At 35.3% G+C, this 22,156-nt stretch overlaps 2 protein-coding genes across 3 annotated transcripts; both read right to left on the bottom strand.

Moving 5' to 3' along the window:
* Positions 1 to 275: 275 nt before the first annotated feature.
* On the bottom strand, positions 276 to 12,356 carry LOC142542841 (kinesin-like protein KIN-UA). Of its 2 annotated transcripts, none has more exons than XM_075649686.1 (19): positions 11,963 to 12,356; positions 9,912 to 10,015; positions 9,666 to 9,788; positions 9,162 to 9,347; positions 8,786 to 9,007; positions 8,533 to 8,689; positions 7,741 to 7,890; positions 6,838 to 6,926; positions 6,408 to 6,611; positions 5,423 to 5,569; positions 4,049 to 4,183; positions 3,816 to 3,947; positions 2,670 to 2,808; positions 2,483 to 2,575; positions 1,685 to 1,810; positions 1,468 to 1,593; positions 1,211 to 1,354; positions 803 to 931; positions 276 to 724 (listed from the first exon to the last, which is right to left on the bottom strand). In XM_075649686.1, exons 1-19 carry the CDS (start codon positions 12,162 to 12,164, stop codon positions 561 to 563), a joined length of 2,772 nt encoding a protein of 923 aa, XP_075505801.1. In that variant the 5' UTR covers positions 12,165 to 12,356; the 3' UTR covers positions 276 to 560. The 2 variants fall into 2 exon arrangements, with proteins under 2 accessions (XP_075505801.1, XP_075505802.1); XM_075649687.1 differs by having other exon boundaries at positions 9,912 to 10,012; positions 11,963 to 12,355.
* Positions 12,357 to 19,666: 7,310 nt separating this feature from the next.
* On the bottom strand, positions 19,667 to 21,437 carry LOC142541771 (uncharacterized). Its single transcript, XM_075648235.1, has 4 exons — positions 20,558 to 21,437; positions 20,091 to 20,207; positions 19,977 to 20,007; positions 19,667 to 19,883 (listed from the first exon to the last, which is right to left on the bottom strand). Exons 1-4 carry the CDS (start codon positions 21,435 to 21,437, stop codon positions 19,667 to 19,669), a joined length of 1,245 nt encoding a protein of 414 aa, XP_075504350.1.
* Between the last annotated feature and the right edge of the window lie 719 nt (positions 21,438 to 22,156).

Below are 22,156 nucleotides of genomic sequence, written 5' to 3' on the forward strand. Positions count from 1 at the left end.
AATGTTTGGCTGTATACATCTGCTGTGTGACGACTTTTGTCAAATTGAGCATTGAAAACATACCATCTGTGTGTGTGTACCTATGCCTCTGCAATTGTATTTGTTATTTTTCGTTATGGTTATTTCCTTTTATGTGTTTTACCATATATTGGAGACCAATTCATAATGTATCATGCATGAGTTTTTTCAGAATCCACGAACATTTTCATGTTTTCGAAAAGACACAGAATCCCACTAATTTAGATCCAATCAATAACATTTATATAACATCTATAAAAAAAAACAGTTGTTTAATAAATACAAATAAATATACAAATACTTCCAAGCTCATCCCACGCAATGCCAGATTGCCAATACATAAATTTTAGAAAGATACAAATTTCAGATTAAGAACCGACTATTTACAGCTTACAATAAGTCTATAAGGCCACAGGATGAGAAATAAATGAAAGGTATAAACTACATATAACATAAATCTTGAACCCTGCTCACCTACTTAATGATCTTTTTCTCATGACGGTCTTCATATCGAAACATACCCAATTCCATTCTGCACTTCTTCATCCATGATCAATCCTCAGTCTGTTCAACTCGGCCACGAAACTGGGGATGGACTTTAGGGTCTTGAGGGCGAGAGTCCTAATATCCTCTCGTGAACAATCTCGGGAAATACGAACAAGCTCCCACAGGGCTCCTCCACCTATCATTTCCTTCGCGTTGACCTCTGGAATGAAACAATTGAGGAACTGAATCTAAATACTACGAATCTTTCTTTAGGATGTAAACTGAAAATGATGTGTACCGTGCTGTGCTAGATGGCAAAGTGCTAGCTCAACGTGGCGTCTGATTGGAGAAGCTTCATTGTTAGCATTCAGTACAATCCAGGGAAGGGCTCCATCTTCGATTAGAATAGACTTCCCATTCTTAGCACCTGCAACAACCAATTGTCGATGCTGAGTTATTTACAGACTTCAGGTGGCAAAGTTGACAAAACTTAGCATAGATTTCGAATTCCAAATCAAACTCTCAGAAGAGAATATGTCATCCAAACTTGAATGAGAATTGGAAAACCACCAGCGATGAATCAGAACAGGGTATAAAAGAGATTAAGAGAGCACTAAATATATCCGTATTCGTATGGTTTATAATTGCAGAAAAGAATTTATATTTCATCGGGAGGGAGTGTTCTCCAGGAGCCTAAAAACTTCACCTTGACTGGATGCTCTAGACTCGCATTTCGCAAAATTTGCGATTCCTCGAGCAACTTGAGCAAGAACATCTGGATGCCTGCATCTGACCATCCCCAGAAGAGCCTTAATACCACCTTCAGCTCTTAGCTCCGCTTGTAACTTGTCTGAAAATGTACAATTAGTATTGTTAAAAGCAAACAATATAACCCGATAAAGAAATTTCTAATTAGAACCATTGGCTTTTAATGTCAGTGCAAATATGGGTAAGATTGATTACCATTCCCACAGAGATTAGCAATGGCTCCAGCAATCATACGGAGAGTCTGAGGATCCTCTGCACGAGTCGCTGTCAAAGACAACAAGCTGATGCCCCCTCGGGACATGATGAGCTCCTGGTTAAGTTCTGCCATTTACCATGAATCAAACTTATAAGCCGGTGATAAACTAGGATAATCTTATATGTGAGTTAGTCCAGTGTAGGTAATGAGAATTACCATTCATTGCGAGATTTGCGATTGCCCCAGCTGCAACCCGGTGAACGGTCTCGTCATTGGAGCTTTTCAGGATTGTTAGCAAGGACGTAAGTCCACCAGCCTCAACAATCCTTTCTTGATTTGATTCTGCAGAAGCGAGGATCAAGGGAAAATGATAATAAATGATCGACAGTAATGTGATAATAAGCGTGACACATTACAAGAAGATCAAGGTGGACAACACAGGTGATCAAAAATGAAATGAATTTAGTGAACAGTGCGGCAAGAGTAAGTTCCTTCATTTGTTGTTTATAACTTGGTCGATAATCTGTCAGTGATTGTTTGTTTAGACAGGAAAACATGCATTCACAGATCGATTTGTTACGGGACCACCTCCCTTCACAACTCAGGGTATCTTTGCATCACTTCCTTTTTTGGAAGGACAATGAAATGGAGTCTAACAACACTGGTTTGACACCAGAGAACAAGTATCTAAAGCCTCATGAATCAGTGAAATACATTCCAAGAGAGTTAATTAAGTGGAAAAGGCAGAGGAAGATACTTGTCATTGTAAACATAATATAACTAACTATTTCAGTATGTTAGTCACAAAAAACCTGACCAAGTGATAAAAATAACAATCAAAAGAGTCCCAAGTATTTTACAATTCACCCGGCAATACCATCTCAATCCATTCATCCAAAAACTTATAAAACATAAGGTCATTCAAGAAGTTTGGATCAAGACTTGAATGTTAAAAGACGAACAAAGTAGAAAACAAAAAACGATAGAAGTAAGGGCATTCGTCACTATCATTACCTTCTGCAGCAAGATTAGCCACTACTTTCACAGCATGAATGCGAACATCAGCATCATCCGCTTCAAGTAATGACAATATCTTGTGAAGGCCGACTGTTGCAATGCAGAAGATTTCAGCAGGAGAAAACATTGATGAGGATAAAGCACACATTTTTGAGAAAAAGTCAAACATGAAAAAATGGTCCACCTTGTTCAAAAAGTTTCGCCATTGAAGCTCTCTCTCCATCTCCAGTGTCTCTTAGCTGTTCATTTTTTATCTGAGGGACGAGAGAATCCAGGGAACTAGGTACTCGTCCATTCAAACCTCTATCTAAGTTTTTTCTTGTCTGTGCAGCCAAAGAAATTAAAAAAGTTGATAATCTTCATGCAAATGACAACCATAAACATGTTAGTTCAGCACGTTAAATTCCTGATATGCAGAAGGTGTTATTTCTTATTCAATTGCAACAATTTCCTGCCCGATCTAGCTTAAACCACGCAAATAGATTGTACTCAGTGCCAAAGACAAGTCAATGTCACCCAAATATTAATAACTGAAAGTAACATTGACTTGAACTTGAAATTTATAGAATGTTGAAGCTCAGATAAATAAGTTCCAGGGACCAAGAAAATTCGCCAAAGATATAAGGTAAGTCACTTCCAGCCAACATAAGCATTCTTATTTTCAGCTATGGCTGACCAAGTACCAACCCAATCTCCCTAGCTTACATCTAATTAAAGATAACCACAATTAGTTTACATTTTTCTCTACTATCAGTTCCATCTATTTAGAACAATTGCAAAAACGGTTGTTTTGAATCTTTCAACAGAAAGAATGAGGACAGCAGATGGAGATGCAACAATGTCGAAGTAAAGTTGTGGACAATATTTGCAGAATGATATTCAGTAAATAAAAAAAGATTAAGTGGAGGGGCAGAGACATTGCCATTTCGGTATTATCATCTAGAAGACTGTCATGACTGTAATGTTTTCAATGAAGAGTACTAAGCTCGCAAGTGCAGTCAATAAGCAACACTAAGTCTATTAGTACTGATTCAGATTTCAGAAAGATGGCAAGACCCTGAAGTTTAGGAGTTGGCAACCAAATCATTCTCACACTGTTTCAAAAATACGAAAAATGACCACCTGCTCCCATCAAAGTTGAAATCTGGAAAATGAAACAATGAAGTAATTGAAAGAACGACAAAAGAAATGAGGAACTTGTAACTGGAGGAAAACTGCGAAGAAAGGCACCCTAAAGATATGTCGGACAGAAGGGCACTCCTAGGCTCATGTGCAGTTAATTTGGAAACACAGTTCACTGATCAAGTAAGTGGTCCTTGTAAAGACATACCTCATCAGCATCAGAACTTATTTGCAGTAATTGCCTTTGCAGAAGTGAGAGTTCGTCTTCAAGCTTTGCTTTTTGGCATGCTTGATCTTCCAGCATCTTACGAAGCTTCACAAGTTCAGCATTCCCAGCAGCCTAGAGAGCCGGTTGATATTTATCAGGTGGTAATCCACAGCTATAGGGATTAGGTTGAAATAATACAGTGAAGAATAGTCAATCGCACACTTAATTCACACCTCGGCTTTTTTCCAACGAGTCAATTCACTTTTCAATCTATCATTTTCCGCTTCAGCAGCTTTCCGTGAAAGAGTTTCATTTTGAAACTTCTTTTTAATCTCTGCCACTTCTCCAGAAGCAGAGAGCATAGGAGACTGCAAGAATATAAAATTGACTAGAATTACTTTTAATGCCAGTACCAAGAACTTGGAAAATTTATAACCAACTTCCCGAACAATAAAAAAATATTTAGAGCTCAAAGAAACGAGAAAAGAAGAAAAAACTCTAAACTTTCAAATCAATAATGAAATAATTAGATTGACAATATTCGAACACGTGACTTTGGTTTGATTGGCTGTTCAGTAAAGAAATATATTGACTTCTATGTCAAGGTGGATGATATGTTGAGACCACATGACTATCATTTGCATAATCTCACTTATAACAAATACTAGCGACTGAGGCACACGTGTTGCGTGTAACATAATATTAGATATTTGGAATATTGTTTAATCAATTTATAGAACGGGCATTGGACAGTTGTAATTTGATATGAATATTATAAGTAGTGTGTTATTGTTGTGTATGACAAAAAATCTATTTTTCTATTAAACTTAATTTCAATATAAAAAGATGTAATAATATTATAGTAGAAAAAAGAAAGGTTTTTTGGTGTTGAAGAGGAAGGTAAAAAAGGAAGAAATTTTGGTTTCATTCTCAATCAGTTTTTCTAACCTTCTCAACTATTATAATATAGAATAGATTATATATGTTTTTGTTATAGAAGTAAATCAAACATAGCAATGCTTTACATCAACAAAACAAGGAAGTTCATAGATTTTTTTAAAATAGATAAAACTGTTGAAATAAGTAACATAGAATTATCATAGAAGCATTGAAAAAACAACCATAAGTATCTCAGAAACCCAAATAACAAATAAAAAGGATACAGAAAACATATGACAAATTATAGTCAAAATTTTTAAAAAACTTTAATTGTGATTAAAAAAATTGCCAACAGATTTCTAATTTCAAAACTTTAAGTTTAATGAGCAATGCCTTATCATTACCACAATAACGTTTAACTTTTGATGTCTAAAACAAAGATTAACTCTTGCATTTCACTTGATAATTGATTCCTCCAGTCTTCCCACGAACAAGTTAAAATTGCAAGGGACCTTAAAGAAAGTTGACAGTAAGCAAATGATCAAGATCTTTAGGCGTTTCTGCTGGTGCACGCAATGAAATTATACTTCATTTACAGCTTTATCCTTCCAAATTACTTGCAAAAGTAACGAGGAGTTATTTACCCAAATCTCATAATAACAAGATAATGCTAACTTTACCACTAAAGGCTCCTAAGACCACGCACAAACAAAACATAAATGAGATACCTCCGCATTTGACCTCTGATCGATGCCATTATCAGATGGGCCAACTTTGACTTTTTGATGTCCATGCTTTTCTTGTTTTATCGCCCATTGTTCCTCAAGCTTCTTTACTGACTCCATATAGTCCTTTTCATACTTGAGTTTCTCCAGCTAAAAAGATAAGATGTAAACAGATGAAGCGGGTAAACCCATTAGATGAGCATAGATGATCAAACCTTCATCTTGCTCGTCAAATCAAAGCTCATGAAATTTCCTAGTTACAGCACATCATAGTTCAGCTTAAACTAAGGTTCAAAATAACTGCAAATCCCTTTTAAATCTCCAGTTAATGGAGAAAGAATGACTTGAGGTCCTAGCCAATCCACCAACAAGTTTACAAACTACCGAACAACGAGAAGAGTGTGCATAAAAGCACACAGATGCTAATTTCCATAGTCTTAGAAACCCACATATTTTAGTCAGCCACATCAGGTGACGACTTCGCCCACATTCTCCATTCCACGTGTATATATATGCATCTTAGAATGTGACTGTGGTCTAAAACTTTGAACAGCGTATTTTTCGGGAATTTTAGGAAATAACAGTTCAATATATTCAATTACATGAGTTTTATCATGGCTGAAACAACAGGATTGAAAGAAATTGTGAATGAATTTTACTCCCCAGGCCTTAGAACTAAGAAAATGTAGTTGATAGAATAGATAACACTGGCCTCGCAACTACTTTAAAAACAAATAGAGACTATGTCGAATTAAATTTTATAGCTTCTTATTTTTGGTTTGTAGAAATGATATAGATACGAATGGTTCAATAGTAAATTATTTATTGCTGAAATTATGTAGACGTTTCTCAAATAGAAAAATGACGATATTATTCTCGAGTTCTCTGTTCCTAAGTTCCCTCTATGGTATCCTAGAGTGAAGACATCAAATGTGTTACATGATCCGATACCAGATGAAATCAAGATGAGCATTCACAATTCACATACCTCTAGTGCATCAGCATAGTTCTGTTCCACCTCAGCAACACGTTTTTGTGCTTCAGAAGCTATCCTTCCAATCTCATCTTGAAACACTTTTTGTTGTCTTTCATGCTCGGTAATTAGCTTGTCCAACTGTATATCGAGCTTCCTTGACAAACTTTTGTAATCAAATTCTTCCTTAATTTTCAACATGTTCTCTACCTTCATAGCCTGAAATAAGTCATAGAAACTTAATGTCATTAATAATCTGTCCCATTTTAACATGTTATCCAAGATGCCATACTTAAATATCATACAACCAAAATTACATACTTCATTCTTAAAAATATTTGCAATAGGAAATCATTCAAACGACCACAAATTTGTACAATGAACTTTGGAAACCACAGTTAAATAACACGATAAGGCTAGATGCACATTTGTTATAATGAATTACCCTTTGTCCAAACATTATGGTGCTGGATGTCTCTCCTCGATGTCGTGGCGATGGCCCAACAGTAATAATCAATGAGGTTCTAGCAGTGCCTGAAGATTGAACATTAAGTTAAAAAAAAATTAATGACGAGGAATTTTAAACCATCTCCTTTGTTTAATTCTGTCTTCATTGTGTCTAAATGAGGGTTGTAAAGGTAGACACCCATGCAGAAGAAGAGATCACAAAATGTGGGAAGTTTCCAGTCAACAACCACCGACATAAAATGCCACAAATCATTTGATCACCATTTCTCATGCAACATCACATAATTGGAATTCATCCTACTCAGTGTCCTAGTATTCTAGCATTAAATTGTTGGAAATATAAGGTCCTGGATCACATTTTTTGGCAGAAACTGGATTGTGCTGGTGAGATGCTGTAATCACACATCCAACGATCCAGATCAACAAAAGTACAATCAAGTTCAAGAAGGGAGGAGTGATCCAACAACGGCTATGAGTAATAGAAACTAAGAAATATAATTGGACAATTTTTTTGCAATAAAAGATTACTCGAAGCTGAAACACGCATATTCTATTGTAAGAACCTCAATAGACAAAAAAAAAATTGTGTGGGAAAAAGGAAACAAAAAAATGAGTATAGCAGGCCAGGAAAAAATATTCTTCGAAATTTGAACACGGCGCTTCATTAAATTCATCATAACTCTCCAATGAACAAGACTTAGATATCCAGGTTTTCCAGGACATTATAAATATAAAATAACAAAGAAGTGAATGAGAGATGAGAGAGGAAATTGTCTATCAAGTCTTTCGGCCACTGTTTTCTGTCCCCAAAGTTTTATGTTGCTATATTTTGTTTTGAGCCACATTATTCATAAAAACCTTAATTTCAGTAAATAATCACCTCCAAAAGAATCTCGAAGCAACCTTGTGAGCTTGGAGTCACGAACAGGAACATGTGCACTGTTCTCTGCCAATGCATTAATGCACTTTCCTAATGCGCTCAAAGAGAGATTGATAGATTTTGCTTCTTCCAATGTATGACCCTCACTGCCTGCAACATGGAAACAGCTAATTTTCAACAGAAGGAAGAAAACTTAAAGTTGAAATTAAATCCTGGACATGCCAAATCCATTGCTTTAACACTTGATTTCCTGCTAAGCACAACAAATGACCAGTGAGAATGTCCTGTGTGATCCCTTCCTCTAATACAGGAAAAAAAAGAGCACTTCAAAACTTCTATGTTGATAGTAGCGGTTTTTGCCAAGGTTAACTAAATTTTGACACCCAGAGATTTGGTTTAAATAAATTCAAACCCCTTGAGGTTTGAAAAATTACATCAGCCCTCTTTGAACAGTGAGTCCTAAGATTGACCAGGGCATGCTGTAATATTTCAAACTTCATGGGTGTCTACTAACAACACCCAACATTGCCATATAATTAATTAACTCTTTTGCTAGATGATGGATTTAGAAAATAAACTGGAAAAGAATCGGCAAAAGAACATAAAGACAACTAGACAAGGATTCTTGGAAAGAAATGGTAGAAGAAAAGCAAACACAAAGATTCATCCAAGAACTTATGATTGAATGTTCATGATGGATCCAAAATCGGTGAAATCAAATAAGCATCAAATATTGGCTGCTGATATTCTGCACTAGAAAATATGCATATTCCCCACAATGTCATACATAACCTGATTTGTCAATGCGCTCTGAACCAGCAAGGTCCACAATAACTAGTTTGCTCTTCCGTACAATGGGAGGCTTCAGCGTTTTACCCGTCAGAGTAATGCTGCCATTTTCACTTGAAAGAGAAGAATTTCTTCCCTTAACTGACCTCTTTACATGTACCTGCAAAAGAGAAAAAATCAAGACAAAAGTTTAAATTAGAAAAAAAAGAAGGTACTAATACAGAACAAAGGATAATGTAGAAATGCATAATGTCACCATTAAAATGGCATGGCTACGCGATGATTCTGTATTTAATTTTGTGTTCGCAGCATAACGATTAGCTTCCCCTAATTGCAGTAATTCCATGAAACTCTTGGGATCCCTAATTTCTACTAGTGTTGCACCAGGTACAGAAACATCTCCATTTTTTGGATCTTCCACAATAGATATATTACCATTACTTGGATTAAGGAGGTCCTGTATCGTTTCCATATAAAGCTGCATAAATTTAGGAAGAAAATTAATGTTGCGCAAGTAGAAACGCCAACAAGAAAACCTTAAACTGCTCAAGTCAGACAGCCGGTGTTAAAAAAAGAAAGAAATGCGGGGTATTCAGTTTGAAAGGGAAATAGCATTCTTCATCAGTAACAACCTGCAAATAAGAGACAGAAACCAAATCATTCTCTGGTGATGCCTCTACCAATATGTCTTCCATTGCTCGCAACATTATTCCACGATCAGCGGTGTCTTCTTGTCCTAGTCTTCCAAGAGTGTAAGTTTTCCCTGTACCAGTCTGTCCATATGCCATAACTGTTCCATTGTAACCATCCAAAACACTCTGCAGAAAACAATAAACATCGGTGATAATATAACTAATATAATGAACTGGAAAGTTCAGAGGCCCGTGGGGGGTAGACAACATAGGAAACTGACCAACACTGTAATCAAAGAAAATTCAAAAGTTCATATGATAACAACACAATATTAACTAAGCACAACTCAGAGCAGGAACACTGAGTGAAATGAAGTATTAGATATTTACAGTTTAGGACTCAGGATCATCAGTGAGGCCAAAGGTGACAGCATGAACTTCTTCATGTGAAAATTTAACGTGAAAAATAATGAGAATCAGCATAAAAGTCAAGTTTGTAATTACCTCCACAACAGGCTTCGCTACAACTTCGTATACACGTTTTTGAGATGCAAACTCAGTTAATACATCATCAAATTCAAAAGTATCAGAATCCCAATTGTTTTTCCGAAGCTTCAACCTCTTAAGCTGAAAAGGAGAAAGAAAAATCAAATCCGAGGCTCACGTGAAAAATTCCAATTTGAATCTCAGAAATGATCTTCTGTTTATAGCAAAATGAAATATCTGGATACAATGGCAGGCAGGCTCTACCTCTGGTTGCAATTCAACACAATCGGCAAAATCAGCATCTTCCACCATCTCTTCAGCATTTCGAGGCCTTAATCTAACAGCAACTCGAACCCTCCCGGAAACTACTTCAAAGATTTCAATATTTGAGATGCTATAAGTAAACAACAATTTACAAATTACAGGTAATATCATGTCATAAGGATTGGTAAATAGAAGAAGGGCTAGACAATAGAAATCACAATATTCCTACTATTCACGGTGAAATCACTCATATTTTTATTTGAAGTGGTGTATCATAGGGGTAATTTCATTCGGTTTTGGGAGGATGTTTTGGGGGGAGGGGGTCCTTCGTTCAAAGAACGCTTTCCTTCTTTGTTTAGGATTTGTACCGAGATTAATAAACCTATTCGTAGCTTTTTAGAGATTGTCGATGTAGGAGTCAGTCAAACTTATCGATGGGATATGCGTTTTAGAAGACCTCTCAATGATAATGAGCTGGGAGAGTTTGCTACTTTACTGGGAGTCTTAGATACAGTCAGGTTAGAGTTGGGTTCAGAGGATTTCAAGGTTTGGTTGGGGGATTCTACGGGTTTGTTCTCGGTCCGATCTTTCTACGATTCTTTCTTTCCCTTTAATAATTTCCCATTTTTCTCATGTTACGATCATATCTGGAAAGTACCTATCCCGCAAAAGGTTCAAATATTCTCGTGGATTGTGGCTTTGGGGAAACTCCCTACCTCAGACTCGGTGCAAAGAAGATGGCCAACCTGTGCTTTTAGTCCGCAATGGTGCATGTTATGTCAAAACCACAAGGAGAATCAGAATCATTTACTGGTACATTGTTCTTTTCCAAGAGGAATATGGACAAAGGTGATGCAAGAGCTGAGATTTTATTGGATCTTTCCAAGAAGAGCAGGAGACATGTTCATTATTGAGCCCAGAATTCGAGCAGGGACAAGAGTAAAGAGATTCTGGTATCTGATCATTCACTTCACTTTTTGGACAATCTGGCTCGTGAGAAATAACAGAATTTTCAACGACTCGTCGGCCTCCGTTGATGAAGTATGGGAGATGATCAAATTCAGGGTTGCAACGTCGACAACGAAGATCACAGAGTTCAATCATCTTTCTATTTCAGATGTTGTTAGGGATTGGAAGTTTGTATTGTCTTGACGATAGTGTATTAGTTTCTTTGAATTCGCGGATTGCTCATCCGCTATTTATGTAACACGATGATTATTATTATATAAAAGTATTGTTTCCTATAAAAAAAAATCATAGGGGTAATAGTTATTCCCATTTCTATACACCTTTCACAATGATATAATTTCACTATTTTGAATGGAAAAATGCCTTAAAACAATTTTCAGTAGTCTTAATACCATGAAAAACACATAAATATGGGTGTGATTACTAGTGCCAAATCAGCTTACATCAATGAAAGAACAGCAGAATGAAATGCAGCAAAGCAGACGATAAATTAGTAATTGATAACTGATAAATACAATTTGTGCAAACAAAATACACCAGAACAAGAAGAGAAAGCCCAAATATGAAAAGAACGAGGGATTTACATACTACAGTTAAAACTCTTAGTTTCCGAATGAGAGAAATATATCCTTTACCGGTTCCAAAAATATCTTCCCCTTCTTAGCAGATAACTCTGCCACAGCTGAACTATAGAAACCTCTCAAAGAAATTAATACGCTAACAATCGATGCAACAGGCACCAAAGTCTACTAAAGGAAATTATCAAGGGAACATCAAAAACTTTCTTGCAGAAAGCTGAGATGCATTCGAGAAAAACACAGTCCTCTCAAAGTAATTTTGCAAATAACAATGGAGTAAACACTAAATTCTCGCTCGATTTTCTCCAACTATGACCTACCATAAACATACAAACACACACACTCTAAAGAAACCAATAAAAACCAAATCTTTACATCGCACCAGAACTGACACGCACAAAAATATTCCAAAAACGGAATTCGCTCAGCCTTAAACACATATTTTACACAAAAACAACCAACACCCACCTCATATCTCACTCAAGTACATCAATTAAACTTTACCAGCAGAATCATCTCGGCTTGAACCAAGTGAACCGGAGCTGCTGCGCCGAAAACCGGAAGAAGCAGTCGAAGGCTGCACCTTTGACTTAAAAGAAGATGACGAGGAAGAAGAAGGGGAATATTTGGGATTGTAATTGTCAATCTTCATTACTCCTCCTCTGGATATCCCGCCGCTGCCATTTCTGAAACTAGAGCTCGACATTTCCTCTGGGTTTCTTTCTTCCAACTTTTCTACAGTTCACATAATTTCTCCTAATAACTTTCCAGTAAAGTGATCAGAGAGTTTTGAATGAAAGAGACTTTTGCTTTGCTTTGCTTGGTTGCACACAGCTGAAGAAATGAACTGAAACTTGTAATTTATTTATTTTTTAGTCATCGGAAAAAGGGAATACAGCGGGACTCGTGTTGTTGTTATTTTGCATCTTCTCTATTCTTTTCTTTAATAACCTATGGGCTGAGGCAGACGCGTACACACAACATTTAATAATATTTGTACAAATTTTTGTGTACGATAAAAAATCTATTTTTTATTAAATTTAATTTCAATAAAAAAATAATAATAATATTATGGTAGAAAAAAGAAAGATTTTTTGCGTTAACAATACTAACAGTAAGGTTTTTTTAAATTGAGAAGTTTTCAAATGTGTTGGTACGGTTAGGTCTTCCATTTTTTGAGAAGATTTCACACGTGAGATTGACATGGTTGGAATTATTATAGGTGGTGCTGAAGAAGAGGGTAAAAAAGAAAGAAAATTTGGTGCTCTCCTCAAGCAGTTTTTCTAACCATTCACACTTAATAATATAGTATAAAAGTATAGATAGTACATAAGTATATATATTATATATTTTTTTGTTTGGTTAAATTAAAATAACAGTTGAATTATATTATGAAATTATTTGCAAATTTTCGTGGAAAAAAGACAAAAATAGTCCTTTATTGCCTTACTAAATGTGTTTACTAATCTATATTATCTATATTATTATATTATTAAGTGTGAGCACATTATAATAACTATCTAGATAGGACATCAAATTTTTCTTTCAATTTTATCTTTATATGATACTGATATTACACTTTTGTTTTTGTTTTTTTTCCAATTTCAACACACAATCTTCCAATTTTAATCTTATATGATACTAATATTACACTTTGTTTTTTGTTTTTTTTTTTCAATTTCAACACACACTTTTATTTTTATTTTTTTATTTTAACAATTCAAATATCAATTTAGCCCCTCCATAATTTGTCAAATTTCACTTTGGTCCATCGATAATGATAAAAAAAATTGTACACACACGCATCGCGTGTGCAGAGTAGCTAGTACTAAATATATTTTCATTTATTATTCTCATATTTATAACCAACTTTATTACTCATTTAACTTGGTTTTATTTATTTCTAAACATAGTAAGACAACGTGTAATAATTTTTTGATATTTTATAGTATTATATAAATTGAGTCACGATTATATTAAATAGGAAGTTGATATTAAAAATCCTAAAATATATTTCCATCGAATTTATCGTTGGTTTTTCTATAAACGCGCGGTAGTGTTGATTCATCACGTTTCAGTCGGTTTTTTAAATCAACGATTTTATTGGATCGTCTTTAATTTGAAAACATGTGGGCACAATTTATAAAGTGGGGGAGCATTGGAACTTCGAAGGCGCCAAAAGGGCTGTTTATTTCAGATGTGACAGTTTTCATTTATATTATTATATAACACAAAAAAATTAAAATAATTTTACGAGACAATTTTTCTATTTGGATCAGTTACAAAAAAAATTTATGCCAAAAATATTATAGATATGATTGACCTATCTTACGAATAAAGATTTATGTGACTGTCTCACAAAAACAAATAAATAATTTTAGGTTTGCCTAAAACACTCTTCATCTTATCAACAACTTCTTATTTTTATCAATATTTTTGAATCTTTAAATGATTATATCGTCTCTAACAAAAAAAAAAAATTATTACAATATATTTCTAGAAGTTCAACCAAATATTATTTAACATAAAAACATTTTAATATGTATATATGTAACGTGTGCCAGGGACGTTAGTTAATTTTATAAGACCTGTGCTATGTTTTAAATTAATAATTAACGAGTTATATTACAGAAACTGGTATTCTTAATTTGAGGGCCACTTCCCCATTTCCTTGACATGATTGCCATTTTGCGACGTGGTTGATTACATTTCGTTTTTTTTAGTGAATTTTAATACACTATTCCCGTATATTAATAAATAAAATATGTTTGTTTAAAGGGAAAATAATAATGGAGGTCGATTAACTCCAAAAGGCCATGCATCCAACTTTATTTTAAATTCGAAGATGCAAAATGCAATTAAATATGGTCCACCGACTGCATTTGTTGCGTTCATGTTCTTCATAAATTTAATGGATTGCGGTTTTTAAGGTAAGAATTTCATAGCAGGGGTGGGTCATGGAATTCATTCACATAAATCTAAACAATTCAGCTGCAAATATCTCCTTTGTTATTTTTTTTTTAAAAAAAATCATTGTAATTTTTCATCAAATAAAAAATAAATAGCTTTAGATTATATTGCTCTGTGTTTTTTAATTGGAGGCAAAAACTAACGTTGTTATTTTTGTAAAGTAAAGTTGGACGTTAGGTGATAGCACAGTGTGTATCTACGTAGGTGTTAATAGATCGAGCTGTTAGGCATGTGAAGTTCGAAGAGGTGCGTGTCTATCTGCTGATATTGTTTCCTATATCTTAGATATTAGTCTTACTATTTCCTTACAGTCGGACATGTCATCAGCAGACACATTATAACCCGTTAAGATCTCACGTTATTTTTTTACGGCCCATCAAACCAACTAAATTAAACAGCGCAATGGCAGCAGTTTGACGCACGGAAACTTCTGATGAGGTCACTCATCTCATTATTGCTCTCACAGTCTCGCTCGTGAATGTTTAACTCAACATTTTCCCAAGACATATATGCTTTTCTTGGGAGACTTGAACTCATGACATCGCTCTGATAGTAATTGTTAAGATTAAGCGCTTACCATTACGTCAAAATTTATAGCTGTTAATTCAAGACGTAACTTTATTTTCTTATACTCATTACAACGTAGAATGTATCTACTTAATGCTAATGGGTCATGCTGTTAAGCCCATGAATCTATGAAGATATGTGTCTATGTACTGATGTTATTCCATATCTTTTAGACATCAAATTTATCTTTTCTCTGCTATCGATTTTGTCCTAACAAAAATAATATTATCTATTAAGAAGTTACGTATAATAAATTCACTTGTATTATTCGTATCTCGTGATATCTTGAGTGGTTTTTGGAATTTCGAAGATGATTCCAGTGTTGGAATTTATGGTCGGAATCCTGCTGCATTTTATTTCATGGCAATATTGAACAATCGAGACCATTGAGAATTTTGTTTATAAAGTGAACTGCAAATCCGAAAATTTTTATTATAAGGTAGGTGCATTTCTAATAAGAAAATAAAGTGGCGATGTACCAAAGATAATAGTGAAATATTACCTAACTTCTTTATAAAGAAGCACAGCCCGATGTTTGCTTTATGAATTTTCATGAAAAGAAAACATGCTGAATATGCAAGCAATCGTGCCACTTTATGTAATTTTTAAAAAAGTTATGTCTACAAATGACGCAGATTTTTTAAAATTATGTTACGTTTTTTTAAAGTCGAAGATGATATTGGTACAATTAAGTTTCGAACAAAATATATCGTTTTAAACTAGAGATTTTTTTATGTTAAATTGAGCTATGAATAATCAATTTTAAAATTATGTTACAAATAAAACTTAAAGACTCTAAATGACACTAACTTTTTAAAACTATGTTACAGGCCGAATTATATAGAAATTTGGTTCAATGTATGCAATAATATATTATAAATAATAATTGACAAATAAAAATATTTTAATCAAGCATTCATACACAAAATAATTATCTAACAATTGATTTTTTCAAGTCTTCATATTTCGAAACATTTGTACAATAACTTCATAATCAACAATTAGGAATATTTATTTCTCTACATAGACAACAAGACGATCATCATCCAATCATCACTCATTTGACTGAAAACATCAGTTCTACCTTCGCAATCGGTATAATTAATATAAAATATGTTATTATTAAAAATTTGATTATTTATCAAGTAATTTATTATAATTGTATTGTAATATATGAGATATTTTCTTCAAAGAAATGAAATTATATAACGTACGACGTAAGATGTTTGAGTTTATAATTTTAAGAAGTCCACAATAATTTAACCATTAATAACGTAATTTATTATTTTTATAAATTTGATTAAATTTAATAGAGATAATAAAAGGATATGCAATTTGGTTTTAAAAAAATTCCATTTTTTTAGGACCAGTGCAAGGGTGAAGCCAAATATATGTCCACCTGGGCTAAGCCCGGGTTGACTCTTCTATTTTTAATTTTTTACATTGAGATTTTAATCCAACTCATATGCAGTCCATGAGTAGGTCTCTTGTGAGACGGTCTCACGAATCTTTATCTGTGAGATGGGTCAACTCTACCGATATTCACAATAAAAAGTAATACTCTTAGCATAAAAAATAATATTTTTTCATAGATGACCCAAATAAAAGATCTGTCTCACAAAATACGAATCGTGAGATTGTCTCTCACAAGTTTTTGCCTTAGTCCATACAGCACAAGTAGAAAATGAAAGATAAAACTTAATATTTTTTTTAAGAAAAACTTGTATTTAGCCCAAGCAGAAAAAAAAAAGCCAGAAAATTAAGATTTTAGCCCAAAAATTCTAATTGGTATAAAGTTAATTGACATGTACTATATTTTTCTCTGTTAAGAAATTTTTTAGTCCAGATGGTATCAAATTTATAGCTCCGTCAAGGTGTCCACATTGGGCCAATGAAGCTCCACCCATGGGATAATACATGACTTTGAACGTTGAATTACAGTGAATTTGATCAACTACAACTCATGAATGAATATAGTTGAGCAGTGGAAAAGCCTCGAAGGAAAGATGAGTTGGGTCGATGATAGGGATTTTGCATCGCCATTTAATTGAGGTAGAATTTACTATTATATCGTTTGATGCGTGGGGTATTAGAAACGAAAACGAAGTTGGGAGAAAGAAGAAAAATGAATATGTATTATTTCTTCTCGTAAACTCAAAGGGGATTACAGTATTTATATGAAATTTTGAGAAATGAGAGAAAGACTAAAACAGAAGACTAAAAGCGTGTTTTTCCCAGTTGCCTCCTTATATGGTCTTTAATAGGCCCCCTCAAGATGGAGCATGTATGTTGATAGTTCCCATCTTGGACAGTAGCAGATTGAACTGAGTTGGCAGCAATGGTTTAGTGAGCAAGTCAGCAATTTGTAACGCGGATGACACATGTAGGAGCTTAATGACTTTGGCATGGAGCTTTTCTCGAATCAAATGACAGTCAATTTCAATATGCTTGGTCCGTTCATGAAATACCGGATTGGAAGCAATGTGCATTGCAGATTGGCTGTCACAGAAGAGAATGGCTGGTTCACTTTGTGCGACTCGCAGATCCTTAAGGAGTGAAATGATCCATACTATTTCACATGTAACACTAGCCATGGCTCGATATTCTGCCTCTGAAGATGATCGAGAGACTATTTGTTGCTTCTTGGATTTCCAGGATACCAAAGAATTTTCAAGGAACACACAAAAGCCGGTAACAGATCGACGAGTGTCAGGGCATGCTGGCCAATCAGAATCAGAGAATGAATTGATTCGAAGATCATTAGAGGAGGCATAGAATAACCCTTGACCAATGGTCACTTTGATATATCGAAGTACCATGTATACTGCATCCAAATGTGCTACTCTTGGTTTGGCAACATATTGGCTTAATTTGTTAACAGCATAGGACAAATCTGGGTGAGTGATGGTGAGATATATGAGCTTACCAATCATTCTCCGATATTGAGAAGAATCTTCAAGCAAGGCGCTGTCCTCTTGATTCAATTTAGAATCAAAATCCATAGGTGTGGAGCGAGGCTTGCACCCAAGCATACCTGAATCAGTGAGGAGTTGAAGGGCATAGTGACGCTGACAGATGGAAATGCCCCGAGTAGACCGCGCAATTTGAACTGGTTGTTTAGGAGAACTTTTAAGTGGATAGCTTCTTCTTCACTGTTGGTGGCAATAACAATGTCATCAACGTACACAAGTAAGGCCAGAAAAATATTGCCCCGAGCTCGAACAAACAATGAGTTATCAGCAAGTGACTGAGTGAAACCAAGCTGAATAATGGTGGATGAGAATTTTTCAAACCACTGACGCGAGGCTTGTTTAAGGCCATATAACGACTTGTGCAATCTACACACTGGCTGTGGCGGTAAAGGCTCCCCCTGGCGTTGATATCCGGGAGGCAACGACATATATACTTCTTCATGGTGGTCACCATGCAAAAAAACATTGTTGACATCTAGTTGCATCAAAGACCATCCACGGGCAGCTGCCACGGCTATTAGAGTTTTGACTATCACGAGTTTAGCAACAAGGGAAAACGTATCGAAATAATCAATGCCCCCTCCTGTTGTGTAAACCCTTTGGCAACAAGGCGAGCTTTATATCGTTCAAGAGAGCCATCAGCTAGGAACTTTGTCTTGTATACCCATTTACAGCCAACTACACTTTTGTGTGGGGGAAGAGAGACAATGGACCACGTGCCATTACGCTCGAGTGCTCGTAATTCTTCATCCATAGCCTGTCTCCATTCCGGCTGAACAACAGCTTGAGTGAACGTTCGTGGTTCAATGATAGAAGATATGTTATGAAGAAATGCCCGATGATGGTGTGACAGTCTGTGTGAAGAGAGAACAGAGGATAAGGGATGAGCAGTGGATGAGGAGAGGCTAGTGGAGGTGGTGGCATAACAATGGTAATCACGAAGGTGAGTTGGTGGTGTGATGTGACGGCGTGAACGAAGGGGCTCACTTTGAGAAGCATCAATTGGAAGGGTTCTTTGAGTGGGTAAAATGTTGTCAGAAAAGAACTCAATATCGACTGGAGGGGAGGAAATGTCTTTGAAAGGAAATGAGTGTTCATGAAATATGACATCCCGAGAAATGTAAATTTCATTGGTGTGGATATTGAGCAACTTATAGCCTTTATATCCAGAAGGATATCCTAGAAAACCCAATCTAATAGCACGGGCAGCAAATTTAGTTCGGGTATGAGGTAGAGTGGATCCAAAACAAAGGCAGCCGAAGACCTTTAGGTGGGAAAAAACATGGACTTTGTTATGAAGTAGCTCAAAAGGGGTCTTGTAGGATAAAAGGGGAGTAGGTGTCCTGTAGATAAGATAGACAGCAGTGAAGATGCAGTCGCTCCAATACACTAAAGGAAGGTTGGATTGAAACACTAATGACCGGGCCACATTGAGGATATGTTGGTGTTTCCGCTCAACAACAGAATTTTGTTGTGGTCGGTTAACACACGAATGGTAGGCAACAATGCCTTTGGACTGAAAAAAATCAGTAAAATTCAACTCAGGAACATTGTCTATACTGACAGACTTGATTTGTTTCCCAAATTGAGTGAGAATTAATGTGTAAAAAGTGGGAAAGATATGCAAGACATCAGATTTTGCTTTAAGCATATATACCCAAGTAAATCGAGAATGATCATCCATTATCGTAAGAAAAAACTAATATCCTTCAATACTAATTGGATGAAATGGACCCCAAATATCAATGTGAACAAGATCAAATATAGATGCACACATAGAGTTGTTTGATGGAAAATGTAACCTCTTTTGCTTGGAAAAATGACACACAGAACATGGATGTAAGTTGTCCTTTACAGGTGTAAGATGTAATTCACGTCCTATGACAGATAATCGGGAAAGTGATGGATGGCCTAGTCTACAATGCCACAATTCAGTCATATTGAAAGAAACGTTACAGATAGTTGAAGAGTTGTATGGTTCTAGAACATAGAGATCTCCGAACTTCTACCCATCCCAATCGTCTTCTTCATGCTTAAATCCTGAATGTGACACAGAGAGGAAGAAAATAAGACAGAGCACTTCAAATTGGTAGTGAGGGAACTAACTGAGAGTAAATTAAAACGGAATTGGGGAACGAAGAGAACATTGTGCAACACCAAATGCATTGACAGGCACACGGTTCCAATATGTGAAACAGGTATAGTGAGGCCATTAGGTAGTGTGACATTGAAGCGAAAGGCTGTATAAGAGTGGAAAAAGGATAACGAGCAGCAGATATGGTGTGTGGCTCCAGTATCCAATATCCAGCTCTGTTGTGACAGTAAATCAGAATTGAGGGACAAAGAATATATACCATTGAAGCACGAAACTGAAGGCTCATTATGTTGTGGAGTCGGAGTGGATCCAGGTTTAGGCAGAAGTTGAGAGCTCAAGAGTGTAATAAGTTGCTTGCATTGCTCTTGGTTCAATGAAGCCTAACCCGTGCTAGCAGCTAATTCATTAGTAGGTCCTCGAGCCTGATTTGCATAAGCTTTGTTTGAAAATTGCTTACTCTTGTACTTAGGATGGCCAGGTGGATAACCATGTAACTTGTAGCATTTATCCACGGTGTGTCCACAACACCCTCACAATGTGAACACACCAGCCTGTCATACCTGTTCCCTTTGACATTCGAGAAGGATTTAACAGCAGAAATATTTGGTGGGCGTGTCACTGGAGTAGAATCACCTTGGAAAGAAATGTTGTCTTGTTGTATAGAACGTTGTCTTTCCTCTTGCACAATTAATGAGAATGTTTTCGAAATAATAGGAATAAGATTCATCATCAGGATTTGTGCGCAAATTTGAGCATATGACTCATTCAAACCCATTAGAAATTGCATAACACATTCCTGATTCTGAAAATGTATCCAATCCTTCATTGAGCCACAATTGCACACAAAAACTGGTTGGAAGTCCTTCAACTCATCCCATAGCGTCCTTAACCGAGTGTAGTAGGTAGTTACATCCATCGAACCTTGCTGTAATCCACTCAGCAACTTCTTAATCTGAAAAATTCTTGGTGCATTGCTCTGATGAAATCTGTCGCGCAGGTCACTCCATATCCCATGAGCAGTCGGTATGTACATCAAGCTATCAGCTATTTCCTTAGTAACAAAATTAAGAATCCACGAAATCACCATCGAATTGCAGCGTAGCCAAGCTCCATACAAGAGATCATCTAGAGGTGGACGTTGGATCGAATTATCGACAAAACTGAGCTTATTTTTGGCTGTAAGTGCCATGGACATTGCTCGATTCCATGTGTTGTAATTTATTCCAGAGAGTGGATGCGAGACAAGGATCAAGCCAGGATGATCACCATTTTGCAAAAAAAAAAAAGGACTACCAGAATCATCAATAGCAGTGCGATTCCCCGATCCAATCGGTGCGTGATTTGGAGCCTGATTTGCTTGATTTCCCTTCGCCATAAGGAAGAGGCGTGTGCACCCTTACTGCTCTAATACCATATTAGAAACGAAAACCAAGTTGGGAGAAGGAAGAAAAATGAACCTGTATTATTTCTTCTCATAAACTCAAAGGAGATTACAGTATTTATATGAAATGCTGAGAAATGAGAGAAAGACTAAAAAAGAAGACTAAAAGCGTGTTTTTTCCAGTTGCCTCCTTATATGGTCTTTAATATGGGGTCCAAATTTATATATATTCTCAAATTATTTCATCATTATATTATATTGTGATCCATATAAAAAATGGAGGTGGTCAAAATAGTTTTCTAGAAATTTTAATATAAAGTCATGATTGGTATACTGGAATGAAATAAGATATAAATGAAATTAAATTTGGAATGAAATGAGAATATGAATGGAATAATAGGTTTATTTCAGTAAAAAAAAAAATGGTAAAAATGAAACATGAATTAAATGATCAAATAATTTCTTAATTAAATTTCAAAACACTCAAAAATATTTTTTATTATTTTTATTATTAAAAATAATATATAAATATTGATATTCTATTAGTTATTATTAAATTATCGTTATCATAAAACTAATATAACTATTGACCTTAGTTTTACTTTTATAGGTTGTTTTTTATTTAATAAATAATTGTCTTTCAACGAAATATTATTACTATTTTACAATTATTTGTATATTTTTATATTATTATTATTATGTGATTATTATTT

This window comes from Primulina tabacum, chromosome 4, assembly GCF_025594145.1.
Source record: "Primulina tabacum isolate GXHZ01 chromosome 4, ASM2559414v2, whole genome shotgun sequence".
NCBI lineage: Eukaryota > Viridiplantae > Streptophyta > Magnoliopsida > Lamiales > Gesneriaceae > Primulina > Primulina tabacum.

Coding starts and splice junctions, on each gene's coding strand:
- LOC142542841 (XM_075649686.1), bottom strand. CDS start 12,164: ATGTCGAGCTCTAGTTTCAGAAATGGCAGCGGCGGGATATCCAGAGGA. Junction 8,690..8,785: donor GTAGCCATGCCATTTTAATG/GTGACATTATGC, acceptor TCTCTTTTGCAG/GTACATGTAAAGAGGTCAGT. Junction 725..802: donor TTGCCATCTAGCACAGCACG/GTACACATCATT, acceptor GTTTCATTCCAG/AGGTCAACGCGAAGGAAATG.
- LOC142541771 (XM_075648235.1), bottom strand. CDS start 21,437: ATGGCGAAGGGAAATCAAGCAAATCAGGCTCCAAATCACGCACCGATT. Junction 20,208..20,557: donor ACCGTGGATAAATGCTACAA/GTTACATGGTTA, acceptor ACTCTTATACAG/CCTTTCGCTTCAATGTCACA. Junction 19,884..19,976: donor GAAGAAGACGATTGGGATGG/GTAGAAGTTCGG, acceptor GTGGCATTGTAG/ACTAGGCCATCCATCACTTT.